We start from the raw sequence: 12,954 nt of genomic DNA, 5'->3' as shown, positions 1-12,954 counted from the left end.
ACGTACTAGTCGTGAAGCATCAAAATTATCTCCGTTCATATCATATCATACCTACGAGACTGCTACAAGCCCATCGCTCCTAGCACTATACACCACCCTTCCCTCAAACCAAGTCTGCAGAACCGTAGCATCCCTAAACCCACCCTCACTCAAGTCCCTATCCACCGCAATGAAATTCGCCTTCTTGCCAACCTCAATACTGCCAACCCGATGCTGCGCCCCTACAGCTTCCGCCCCGCCCATCGTCAGAATACGTAGGACGATGCGGCTGCCTCTTTGCAGGTCCGTTAGACCGTCGTCGACGTGGCATCCGGCTCCTATTTTCTCGGCAATTCCGCCGGCGCTGGGAAAGAGGTCGGGTGTTGGTGTCACGAGCCAGTCGGAGCCGATTGTTACTAGGGCTTTGGCGGAGAGCATGGCGTTGAAGTCCCATCGTGCGAGACGAGGGTCTTGGTTTGAGGTGTCGTGGTGGAAAATGGCGGGGGACATTTCGGCGGTTACGCGGAGGGGTCCGAAGCGTGTTGTATCGCCTAGCGTGGAGGAAATCAGTCGGTTGGTCTGGAGGACGGCGTTGAGGGTTGAGTCTCTCGTTTCACGTTAAAAGGGGGAGAGCAAAGAAACTGGACGCGACAGCACTAACCAGGGTGTACGGCATTGCAGTGCGCAATCTCATGCCTGGGTCCATTTTCGTTCAAGTCTCGAACCTTCTCAAGTACATTAAGCGCCATCCGCACACTACCCTCACCAGTAGCGTGGAGCTTGCAGGTCATCCCCCTCGAGTCGTACAACTTTAAGCGTTCGAAGAGTTTCTCTTCCGAGACGACCAAGTTCTCTGTACAGGTATCGCCATTGCCGTCGAGATCAGCCTGCGTTAGATTCGGTGGCACGGGTGACCCATCCAGGATGAACTTGACAAACTGGGGATGAATGTGTTTACTGCGGAAGCCCTCCGCCACATCAAGCAGAGCAGCAAGACTGGACTCTCCTTCTACGACGAAACCACCCGGGGCGCTTAGAATGTGGGCGTACACGTCCAAGTCAAGCTTATTCTCGGTTTCCATTTCCCTCAGGGCATGCAGGAACAGGGTATTCGCAGACGCTTCCTGCGCCGAGGTAATGCCGTACCGATGGCAAGTGGACAGCGCGTATGCCACCGCGCGCTTGATATGCGCTAGCGGAGGCATCGGCATACGAAGCCAGACCGTCTGAGTCGCGGCCTCTATCACCTCGCCGGTCAGAGTGCCGTCTGCCCTCCGCAGGAAAGCGCCGCCCGGCGGATCAACAATGGACTCATCTATACCCAGAGCTTTCAAGCCGGCCGTGTTCAAAAGGAGATCATGGGCTGCGAAGTCCCGAAGAAGAACCGGTTGCTCTCGCCATAGTTGATCAAGGTGACATCGATCCGGTCTATCGCCTGGAAAATGCGTGGACAGATAGGAGTTGCCAAAGATCCAATCATTTCGCGCTCCGGTATAAGAGCATTGGCAATGAGCGCCTAGTAGCTTCTCTGCAATCTTGGCGTCGTTGTCCTCCAGAACCACATTTGCCTCGCTTAGGTGCTGGAGGCCGGCCATCCACATGTGACTGTGGGCATCGTGGACGCCAGGCATGACGAACTTTTGCCGCAGGTCGAACTTGACGAGACTCCGCTGCTTCGCGATGCCCAGTATCTGCTCGTCGGGGCCGACTGCTTCAAAGATGCCGGTATCGCTAACGATAAAGGCAGCCGCCCAGGGTTGCTTCTCATTGACCGTGAAAACGCGTCCATTGAAGTATGCAACTGAATTGCGGTTGCCAGGGTGTGTCTCCATCTTGGGCAACTCGTCACGGGAAGCTCGTGAGGTTGGAAAGGCAATGTAGATGCTTGAATAATGAGGATGAAGCCCCGTGGGTTTACCTTTATATAACCTCTCTCCACATCTGCAATTCGTCCTGACTGCGGAATAACTGCCGCAGGTCGAGCAGATCTCGTGGTCTTGGCCCATGTTTGCTCGGAATTCGGAAACTGATAGATAAGTCAGTTGGACGACCAGAGACGATGAGTTGGTATCTGGGTTCCCTCTGACGTACAGCATATTTGCGGTTAGGTGTGCATTCTTCTCATTCCGGGGAGCAGCCAGCGATATCCCGTTCTGTTGTCCTCAAGTGTGAGCAGCCGACGAGGAACGCATGTTGGGAAAGGTCTGGAATGGCATGCATATTGCTGAGATAGAGTCCCGCCACACAGCCAAAAATGCAATGCTGGTACTGCCACGTAGCGGTAGGCACTCCAGGTGCATTAAGATACCGAATGCTTAGAAAAAGCATTCCTTGTTGACAGAAGATGGATGGAGTGCTCTACAGAACCTCGATGGCGCCCGGGCGGAATCGACGTACTGCCGAATCAGGCCTAGCCCTGTCCACCGAGTTATCGATAAGCTCCAATAGCTTCAATCTCCGCCAGCCGGACGACCCCGACTTCCCATCAATATTCCCGAATCCCCACCTCAAAGACCAGAAAGAACAAAATGGTCAAACCACTGACATTCAAAGGCGACAAGCCCAAATCCAAAAAGCGCAAGAACCTCGACCGCGACCGCGACGCCGACTTCTCCGCACCCGCCAAACTCCCCAAGTCCGAAACCGCCGACCCAGACACACAAGCACAAGCCCAAGCAGACACAGAAGCCACAGCCGAAGACCAAAGCTGGGTATCGGCCGACTCAAATTCCGACATCTCAGGGCCCATCATCGTCATCCTACCTTCCGACCCGCCGACATGCATAGCCTCAGACATGAACGGCAAGGTATACGCCAGCGAACTGGAGAACCTAATCGAGGGGGATGCGCGCACCGCAGAGCCGCATGATGTCCGGCAAGTTTGGGTTGCGACGAGGGTTGCGGGGACGGAAGGGTTCAGTTTGAAGGCGGGGCATGGGCGGTACTTGTCATGCGACAAATACGGGCTGTTCAGCGCGACGGCGTCGGCGATTTCGCAGCATGAGTCGTTCCTTATTCATCCGTCGCCGGATATTCCTGGTGCATTTTTCGTGCAAACGATGGGGGGCCAGGTGGAGAAGGACACGTTTGTGGGTGTGAAGGAGGGTGCGAAGGGGGTTGAGATTCGTGGGGATGAGGAGAGTCTTTCGTTTCAGACGACTGTGAGGGTGCGCATGCAGGCGAGGTTCAAGCCGCGGATTAAGGCGAGTAAGGAGACGAAGGCTAGGGAGAAGGTTAGTCGGAAGGAGCTGGAGGGGGTTGTGGGGAGGAAGTTGGAGGAGCATGAATTGAAGAGGTTGAGGAGGGCGAGGAGGGAGGGGAATTTTCATGAGGAGGTTTTGGATGTCAGGGTTAGTGGAAAGCATGATAAGTTCGCTTAACAGGTGAGATGCTCAGCTTTTCGTCTGGACTTGGTGAGTCTGGTACTGTTTACTATTTAGACCATAAACATAATACAGCGATTTCAGAAAGATAAAATCATGTTTTGATAGGGTATACCAACGAGACGCCAACAAGAAAGCTATATGAAGCCACAAAATAGCTACGACACACGCCTGCTATTCTGATACACAACCTGAGGAGCAGATATAGGATAGAACTCAGGGCCCAGCACGCTCTTTTTGCATAGAGGACAAAGACTGCTGCTTCGCGTCAAGGAGGCATCAATGCATTCGGGATGGTAGATATGACCACATGGGAGCTCGCGCACGATTGACGACGCGGGGATGAAATCGTCAAGGCAAATGGCACATGTTGTTTGCGAAAGACTCAGCCTATTGGTGTGTTTCGAAGCAGAAACGGCCGAGTTGCCCGGGTCTGGAAAAGGCTCAGATGAGCCTGCTCGCCACAGGAAGATTTCGATCATCGCGTTGGCTGATTCAGGGTTCTGATTTTGCTCGGTAACAGAGGCATCTTCTATCTGGGTAGAACTGCTGCTTCTCGCTGTGTATGCCCCTGTCTCCAATGCCTTCTCGGTATCTGGTTGTGTAGTCTCGACTGATTGTGTCTTCGCCGCTTGATCAGGGCCGTCCTTATCGTATGGTTTTTGCTTTGAGCAAGCTTCACCAATGGCGCCTGAGGCTGAATAGACATAGACCGGAAACCTGGCGAGAAAATCGCGCGGGACTTTGATATGCTGAAGATCGAACTGCGGATAGTCCGCTTGGCCCGCTTCGAGGCGCCGCTGCATGTCCTCTCGTCGCCGTCTTTGTACCAGCTGATAAAGCAGAAGAAGAATGAAGCATATGACTACAATGGTCCCGATAATGGCTAACAGAAAACCCCAGATACTTGGTGCTTTTCGTCCACTCTTCTCTGGTCTCAGCGTTAGTTACGAACACGGACAAAGCTATTCGGCAGTGAACTCACCCAAGTCAATGAGAGTAAATAGTCGCGTATTCCGTTGTCCACTTTGCGAGGATTCCGCCGACTCATTACGCTGCCCATGAGGAAGTGTCCCATTTTTTGAGTACAATGACAGGTGCGCCATAAGAGTGATGCCGGCTGCGCCAGGAATTGCATAGACGGGGTACGTGATTCTACTCTCCCAAGAGGACTCGCCGCTCAACAGCCATGTTGCATCAGCTGGTGGCGGTGGCTTCCTATCGCCACTGGCCGGCAAGAGAAAGACCAGTGCCTCGATGCCTACACGTCTTGAGACATCTAGGAACGACTGGCTGCACGTCGGCGTTACCCATGGCGCGAGGCCAATGCTAGGATATCCAAATGAAACCACGTCTTCGTAGCGGGACACGTTGGATGGAATGAACGGGGCAGTTATGTTACTGCATGGGTCAGTACTGCTGGGACTCGGAACGGAGAGTAGTCCTTTGATAGGGCCCTTCTTGGGTGCGTTTTGGGCGGAGAGCGTCCGGATGCTTTCGAGGACGAAATGAAAAGAAGCGCTGCCCTGAACAAGAATTCAGTACATTAGACAGTCTGGCTTTTGCTTGCAACGGTCGTGACAAGAAAGACATACATTGACCGGCGGTGTTGAGTTATTCGCTCCTCCGGGACCTGCAACAAGCGTGGCAGCTGTAATAGAACAGAACACCAGCCCAAAACATCTGACAGGAAGTCAGTGCTTCGTATGAGCAATCGGATGTCGTGGCATATAGCAAGGTGAACAGAATAATCGTCAGCACGTTGGGGCCGTACACATGGACGAACACTTCGCAGCGATTGCAGGCACTCAGCAATCAGAAGTGCATCATCAAATATATCGGGGCGGTCAAGCGCAAGGCCATTCAAATTGTTCAAGCAAAACGTGAGGATCAAATCAATAGTCCATGTACAGATGATACGTCAGGCCGTTGATTGAGTTGGGCTACTGGTCTCTAGGTGCTGTGTTGTTGTTGACTACCGATAGCCATGCAGGGAGAACTTGGCGAGCAATTTGAACGAGGATTCTTATCGCATCCGAGAAATATTCCACTCTGAAAATTTTCACATTGATTATCTCTGTCCCAGAGTATGATGCTGTTGGAAGTGGAGAACTGCAGACGTTGTTGACGTTTGCGGACAGTCGAGCAGAATTGACCACAGAAAAGTGCGTATCTAGACCTTGAAGAAAGTCTTCCCTTTCGAGTCATGCATCAAAACTGGCGTGCTCAATTCATACCTCAGGAAATGGAGGATAGAGAGCTCGACGGTCCCGAGACTGAGGGGACATGGTGAGGTCGATATCTACCTGCTGTTCCTCATCTCCAATCACGCTGGGCGCTTAAACAGCGCTTAAGGCAGCCGAATGCGAAATAGCTCATGGTTATATGATAAACAGGTACAGCCTATCAGTAGATGATTGAGCATGAACTCAATAAGATGCACAGAGAATCAGCGTGTACGAATTTATTTTCCAAGGACAAATATAAAGGCGAGTCAAGGCCGGAGGTGGTTCGTAGATCATGGTCCGTGCCGCTGGATCCAGATTCCTTATCGCAGCTTCTCAGAGCTTATCTTGGTTTATCGGTTTTGTCATGTGACTTGAATCACGTGCAACCCCAACATCCAGATCCATTGGCCGCGTTCACTCTCTCCTCAATCGAAGGTTCTGTGAGCTCGACTATTCATTCTTCGAGTCCGCTTATTCATTATCCCAGTATATCAAACGGCTGGAATATAGTATCTGACCGTTACTCCGCATCCCTACGGTCTCGACCCGCCAAGCATGAATATGGGCTTTTGAGCCTCAACCGACTGTCATCTTTCGAAGCGCACCTGCTAGCAGCCTATGATTCACAGGTATACACATTAGAATGCCCTCCGCGAACAAAGGGAAAGGCAAGGGCCGCGATGCGCGACCATCGCGAAGCCGCAATACGACGCCCAGTTCCGGCTTCAGCGCAGCTCCGACTGCGACCTCCCCCCCAATCAGCTACCTCGAGAACGATGCCTCAAAATTAGTTGTCCCCACGACTGTACAATATGTGGAGATCCTGGAGCGCATGGGTGGCGTAGGGCCCATTCCGGATTCAAAGGCCTTGGAGTTGTTGATGGAGCACTTAAAGTCTCTCAGTCAGTCGGCGGAGGCTCGGGGTGATGCCTGCAACGCTGGGATTAGGGAGCTATCTCATAAGCGCAAAGAAGTAGCGGATGAGCCCGACCCTTACGAAGGCAGTGATCGCAAGATGAAGCGCGAAGCGGACGATGACGATGAAGACAGCAGAGCAGCCAAGGCAGGGAAGCTCAAGAAGCGAAAGGAGCGGGGCAGCAGCTCAAAGGAGGAGCGTCCATTAACCCATGGAGCTCATGAACTTAGTCGCCAGGACGGTGGAGAGACAAAGGTAGAAGGTGGTAAGCATTCACACATCATGCAAACCCGTGAGTGTGGATTGATGTATTCTAACTATACACTTCACGCTTCAAGCCGCTTCACCGGCTTCAAAGAAGTCCAAGAATGCAGCGTCCGATGAAACCTCTTCGCTCTCTCCGCCCTCATTGGCTTCACAACGCCAGGCTGGTGAAGGCGCAGACGCAGGCTCGCCTGGATCCGACGACAGCTCTGATTCGCATCAACCTGAACCCGCACCAGCTGTGCCTCAGATACAAGTCTTCGGTCCCAACCCGCTCAAGTTTGACGACCCCACGATATACCACATCCGAGACGTCGAGCCCGGCATGACAGACGAAGAGAAGAAGGAGATTTTCAGCGTCAACGTATTCCCCGAAAGCGACTTGCGACATCTCATGGCTGGAACTCCGCCGGACCGCGATTTTAGCAATGCGAAACCCACCAACCAGGTCAATGCTAATACATTTCTCCAATACGTCGATCCTTATGTCCGGCACTTGATGGAAGAAGATATAGCTTTCTTGAAGGAAAAGGTATATTCTTGAGTCAGGTTTAGGCATGCAACATGCTCACATCAGTCGCAGGGCGATCGAGTTACACCTTTCATGATGCCGAAGCGAGCAAAGAAGCATTATAACGATGTATGGGCTGAAGAGGATGGTTTGATGAACCTCGACCAAACGAATGGCGATCGAGAAAAATTGCCCCTGAACGAAGGTCGAGGAAACATTGATCAAGTGACCGACGAGACCGCAGAGACCGACAAAGTCTCCATGCCTCCATTGCTTAGTCGTCTTACATCTCTCCTCCGATACGAACACCGCGCTCCTGACGAGAATGCCACTAACGGCACCACCAACGGCGACCTCCCAATGAACGGACTGAACGGCGACTCAATGGACATCGACCACCCCAACGGCGACACAGAATCCAAACCCCAACCATCCGCAACCTCCTTCCGCGCCGCCTCCCCCAGCGGCTTCAAAGTCCCCGCCGCCAAACTCGACCACGCGCAACTAGACGAACGCTTGAAAGCTGAACTCCGGCACGTCGGCTTCCTCGGCGCCGACGAAAACCCCGACTACGACGCCCACTACGACGACGATATCGCGCAGCGCCTGCGCCTCCTGCAATCCGAACTCAAGAAACAAATGATCATCAACAGCGCCCGCAAGTCTCGCCTCCTCGAGGTCGCGCGCGAGCGCATGGCTTTCCAGGAGTACATGACCATTCACGACGACCTAGACTCGCAAGTCCAGCAAGCATACCTGAAACGCACGCGGACGCTCGGGAAATCAAAGAAGGGCTCTCAAGCTAAACATCGGCCTGGTGGCGCCGGGGGTGGGAGCCATGTCGTCAGCGCCGCTGGTATCAGCCGCCCTGCCATCGGCGATGTTGCACGGACGCTCATGGACCGCCGGAAGCGCTGGCGCGACTGTATTGGGCCGGTCTTCAAGGATTGTAAGACTACTGTTCCCGGGCCGGGCGAGAGTATCTTTCCTCCGTCGCTTATGGCCGAGTATGAGAAGGCGGAGGTTGATGGGTGGGAGGAGGAGCAGGAGTAGTCCAACCAATTGTCTTGTTTATTTCCTTGTTCTTACTTGTTGTACATTCTTGCCGGACATGTTCAAGTCTTCGGTAGTTACGTGGTATCGGGCTCGGCGTGCTTTTTTTTTTGGGCGCAGTACGGAGCACTTCTACACCAGATAGGTAGGCGTTGGAACAGAAACAGTCCATGGGTGGTTTTGTATTGCCATGTTATCATCTCAACAATCGATTAATCAGTCCTCAACTTTTCCACGTAGTCCAACTCAAATAAGCAAAATTGGGTATCAAGTCCAGATAACATAGTAACATACATCTCCCAACACCAAATTAAGACGAGACAAAATCAACGATGGATAATCAAAACCTCCCCTTGAAACCGCTTCAACCGCGCCGTCAACTCCCGCTCGCTGATTTCAAGCTCCGTGCATATCTGGTCAAAGCAATGCATGCCATCCAGGTATTTTGAGAGATCCTTGTCGTCGATGAACTCGTCATCGTCGTCATCGTCATATAGCACTGCGGAGCGGCTGCCGCTGTGCACAGAAAATCGGTCTCGGTCTTTCCCATATTCGCTGCGATGATGATGGTGATGACTGTGATTAGGTGGATGGTGATGGTGATGGTGGTGGTGATGATGCTGCGCAATCGGTGCAGGCTCATCGCCGGCGCTAGAGGCGTAGGGGCTGTTCGCGCCCGTCCCAGGGCCGCGAGAGGATGGTCCGCTATGGTTAAACCGAGGCGTTGTTGCGCCTGATTTGAACTGAGGGGCTGGATTACCCGTCGCGACGGCGTACTTGTGTACACGGTACAAGAACCCCTTGATGATGCCGAATGTGATGAAGCGGCGAATGTCAATGTGCGTAAGTTGGCGGCTGTGCTGGAGGTACCATTGTTTAACGCTTTGGCCTTGTTTCAGGCTTGCGTAGAGTTCTACAATCCCAACACCGTCGACCACCTCTTTGTCACCGGGAAAAGGGTGCTTTGCTAGGGTGTCGGGGATGCTTCCGTTTGAGATGAGGGTGCTCGGGTTGGCTGGACTGGGGGTCGTGGTGGGACTGATGCTGTCGCTTGTGTTGCTTAAAATACTGTCCGCGCCGAAACTTGCATTTGGATCCCCAACGGGTGGCCAGACGTCGTCTTTATCGTGCCCGGGAGGGAGCGCGTCGGGTGGGGTTGGTGCGGTCATTGACGAGGCGAGAAGAGTGTTGACGTAGCGAGCGCATTCCTGCTGCATTGTCTCGTCTGCGGCTATTGTGGAGCTGAATAGCGCCGTGGGTGCGTAAATGGCAGAAAAGGAAAATATGTCTAAAAGAAAAAGGCAACCGTAGTAGAGCAGGTGTCGGATTGCCCGACAGGTGAGGGAGAAGTCTGTGTCGGCGAGGATGGATATTATGCGGATGCTGTTGACCCCATTTATGTGCGGTACAATCTGGTAGCGCGGAGTCAGTGGTTTCTGTATAGATATATGGCATGTTTGGGTATAGACATACGCGTTGCATTGTCAAATCCCAATTCTCGTCGAGAAAGGCTTGGTAGCGAACGGTAAATAGAGGCACCTGCCAGGCACGAACGGGGGGTGGAGTAGGGTAGATAGGGAAGAGTTTGATGTTCAGCGTATTGAGCTCATCTGTTCCTAGGTTAGCCTGACTTGAAGAGGAGGAGAAGGGCGGGTATACCGATCGGAATCATGCACTCGCAGTAGTTGTTCAGGTCCTCCATCAACGTCTCGCACAAGCTGTATACCTTGCCCACGCCACTCTTCGAATGATCTCGCGACAAGAACCCGCTTTGTTCCTCCAATCCACGCATCAAATCCGCCAATTTTTGAACGACGCTTTTGTAACTGCTGAAGTCATCCTCCTCCGCCAGTACCACGCAAAAGTTGAAGATGAACTCGTTCCGGTCGTATCGAGGCGACTTCATACATATTGGGTATCCCAGGATACGGTATCCGTTCGTGCAAACCTGAATCAGATTCCCACATAACTCCTGGCGAGGGATCACAAAGAATGAAATGTCCGAGAACGTGAGGAAGAGAGGCTGCGAGGGAGCGGTACTGGAGGGGGCAATTGCGCCATCGGGCACTTGGTGAACGACCTTCGGGCCTTGGGTAATATCAGTAAATGCTAATATATGAGATAAGGGTGCTGTTTGCTCATGCGACTGACCTTCCTGCGTGTCGAACTTGCTGTAGAAAATCGCCTTAATCATGGTTGAGAGGCGGCGGCCGACATCAAGTCAACAAAACGTGATGGGGTCACACTGAGTACGAGGACATCTTGCGCTTACAGAATGCAAGACACTGTAGATGCGCCGTTATTTCGACCGTCCTGCGCAAGCCTTGTGCTGCCGTACAGCTGTGGGGGGGAAGGTGGATGTCGTAACTGGGGAACTCCGGCAAAGAGGTCGGAGAGGATGAGCTTTCAGTTCTAGCTCGTTTAGTTCCGCCTCCCAAGCATCCACCGCCACCAAGGACAAGTTACAAATTCTTGAAGCAATGAGAGAACAAATTAGCTTATCAGATAATTCGCCTATGAAACGTCAAATGGAGACCAGCACCAATACTCCCATTAACCACGAAGTTTGGAGGTTCAAACGCGCAAGAACTGCTAGCTATGCGACGGGGTATTGAACAAAACTCGCAGCCAACATCGTAAAAACTAATTAGAGATCTATGGAGTTGGAAGCTGATTCGCAGAGAGAGAACACAAGCAAGGAATATGCCCCCGAAAATCATAAAGTGCCACGCGTGCGCCGTAGATGCAATTGAAAGTGGGCGAAATTTCAAGGCAAAGAACGAGCTTGAAAGCGGAGAGATTACCATGCCTTCCAAGAACAAAATAATGAAATTCATAAGACACCTTATCGCGCTGCCCTTGCAGGTGATTGATGTGCTCGCCGTATCGCGGCGCTCGTAGAAAGTAAACGAGACGTTGGCATATGCAACGGCTCGGAAAACGACACAGAATGCTGGATTGAAGCTCTGCCTGTGTGAGGAATCGAGGCCGGTAGGTCGTACAGAAAATTCAACGGCTGCCCTCTACGGACCGCATTCATAACGTCCGTGTAACTGCCACGCTCCCCAGCATCCTTGAGCCACTGCTCCCAGTCTTCATCCAATGGCACGTTAGCGCCTCGTTCTCGTGCGGCTGTTGCGGCAAGGAGGCGATGATTCAATTCCACCCCACAGCTCTCCATTTCGTCGTCGCTAGAGTCTTCAGTCTCCTGTGCCTGCAACTCGCAGTCGACCCCCCGGTCATCAATCTCGCAATCCTCGATCTCCGGCTCCTTGAACGTCGCGACTTTGAATTCTGTTTCGCGGGCCGGCTCTGGGCCATCCTCGTAATGAATCACGACGGAAGGTGGCGGGGACGGTGATGCTGGTCGAATCGCATCAGCGGTGGTGTCGCGAACTTTGATGCCTTCCTCTTTTTCGTAGCGCTGTCGTGCTGACTTGGTTCCCTCCCAACGACATAGAGAACCGATTTCCTCCTCTGACAACCCAAGCTCGTCAAAGACTCTGAATAGTCTGCGATGCCATGGAAAACGACTCAACCTCATGCGATGTGGGGCATAGGAATAATCCAGACCGGGGTATTGAGCTTCCACACTGTCCAGCGATCCATAGAAAGTTGATGTTTCAATGCGAACTTCTGGTACCAAGTTGAGGGCGATGTGGGCGGCAAACGTTGCCGGGTCGCTGGCGCGCTGGCGCGGGAAAGTTGCTCGATGCACGATTTGAGCCAGAGATGGTTTGAGCATGTTGAGAAATGTGGATGATTGACCCGATAAGTGAGAGTGGTGATAGTGTTGGGAACTGGCCGACTTAGGGGTACAAGTAATGGGGGCAGAGAGGTTGAAACGGAGATTATTAGATAGGCTGTGGGGATCGAACTCCACAGAGGCTATTATAAGGCAAAGCAGTGAGGCCGTCTGCTAAATTTAGGTAACTCCGATCGAGAACGTGCTGACTGTGTAGAAGGAAGACAGGAACAAGTTGGTTAACAAAGATATGATAAAGAAAACAAGATCGGGCAATCGCTGGATCGTGAAGGATTCCTGGCTGCGGAACGGATAGTATGGGGCCTTTGTAACTTTCTAGGGAGCGTCGATCAATGGTTGGAAATTAAGAAACAATGAAGGGCTGGGCGTGAGTCTCGTGGCACGAAGGTGGACTTAGCTTTCCGCAGAATGGAACCACGGCGAGTCTGAAGGTAACTAGAAGTATCGAGGAGCTGAGCTAATGGCACAATCAGGCGTGAAGTGAGCGATGTCATGAAGCCTAAGCTTCACTGTTGCGAAGGTGGATTTCCACTCCGCCAGGAACCAAGACACGGAATCAGGTACGAGGCCACGAGTAAGGTCAAGGAATTGTTGTTGGGGAATTCCGAACTATACACCGGTTTGCCTTGGGTAGTCGAAGCTTGCAGATCATGAGCACTGAGCAGTGAGCACTGATTGCGGGCTGACAGGCTGGTTACAGCGGATGTGATGCACCAGAGCCAGCGCTTTCAACGCCCAGGCTCCAGGTTCAAGGTTAACACCCTCCGCTTATCTAGAGGGCTGAAGACGAATAATAGGCCACGTCCATGGTCAGTGATACGCCGGGATGTATGTGGAGTCCGGGATGGTCGATC

At 52.6% G+C, this 12,954-nt stretch overlaps 5 protein-coding genes across 5 annotated transcripts; 2 read left to right on the top strand and 3 right to left on the bottom strand.

The window, feature by feature from the left end:
• Positions 1-51: 51 nt before the first annotated feature.
• On the bottom strand, positions 52-1,811 carry BDV17DRAFT_281900 (amidohydrolase; the record flags this gene model as incomplete). The annotated part of the gene is made up of 2 exons (XM_073760109.1): positions 52-530; positions 641-1,811. The coding sequence occupies 2 exons, from the start codon at positions 1,809-1,811 to the stop codon at positions 52-54; spliced, it is 1,650 nt and encodes a 549-aa protein (XP_073615393.1).
• Positions 1,812-2,278: 467 nt separating this feature from the next.
• Positions 2,279-3,439, top strand: BDV17DRAFT_92237 (uncharacterized protein). Its single transcript, XM_073765352.1, has one exon. The coding sequence runs from the start codon at positions 2,508-2,510 to the stop codon at positions 3,357-3,359; it is 852 nt and encodes a 283-aa protein (XP_073615392.1). The 5' UTR covers positions 2,279-2,507; the 3' UTR covers positions 3,360-3,439.
• Positions 3,440-3,520: 81 nt separating this feature from the next.
• Positions 3,521-5,650, bottom strand: BDV17DRAFT_291482 (RING-H2 finger protein; the record flags this gene model as incomplete). Its single annotated transcript, XM_073762146.1, has 3 exons — positions 3,521-4,293; positions 4,348-4,888; positions 5,600-5,650. 3 exons carry the CDS (start codon positions 5,648-5,650, stop codon positions 3,521-3,523), a joined length of 1,365 nt encoding a protein of 454 aa, XP_073615391.1.
• Positions 5,651-6,002: 352 nt separating this feature from the next.
• On the top strand, positions 6,003-8,494 carry BDV17DRAFT_263793 (histone acetyltransferase NGG1). Its single transcript, XM_073757940.1, has 3 exons — positions 6,003-6,771; positions 6,845-7,302; positions 7,354-8,494. Exons 1-3 carry the CDS (start codon positions 6,234-6,236, stop codon positions 8,332-8,334), a joined length of 1,977 nt encoding a protein of 658 aa, XP_073615390.1. The 5' UTR covers positions 6,003-6,233; the 3' UTR covers positions 8,335-8,494.
• A 166-nt stretch (positions 8,495-8,660) lies between these two features.
• Positions 8,661-12,079, bottom strand: BDV17DRAFT_281898 (nitrogen permease regulating protein NPR2; the record flags this gene model as incomplete). The annotated part of the gene is made up of 4 exons (XM_073760108.1): positions 8,661-9,746; positions 9,808-9,944; positions 9,994-10,422; positions 11,245-12,079. The coding sequence occupies 4 exons, from the start codon at positions 12,077-12,079 to the stop codon at positions 8,661-8,663; spliced, it is 2,487 nt and encodes an 828-aa protein (XP_073615389.1).
• Between the last annotated feature and the right edge of the window lie 875 nt (positions 12,080-12,954).

The sequence above is a fragment of the Aspergillus undulatus genome, assembly GCF_047715775.1.
Source record: "Aspergillus undulatus strain CBS 261.88 unplaced genomic scaffold BDV17scaffold_25, whole genome shotgun sequence".
Taxonomy (NCBI): domain Eukaryota; kingdom Fungi; phylum Ascomycota; class Eurotiomycetes; order Eurotiales; family Aspergillaceae; genus Aspergillus; species Aspergillus undulatus.
This window is presented reverse-complemented; position numbering and strand designations above follow the sequence as displayed.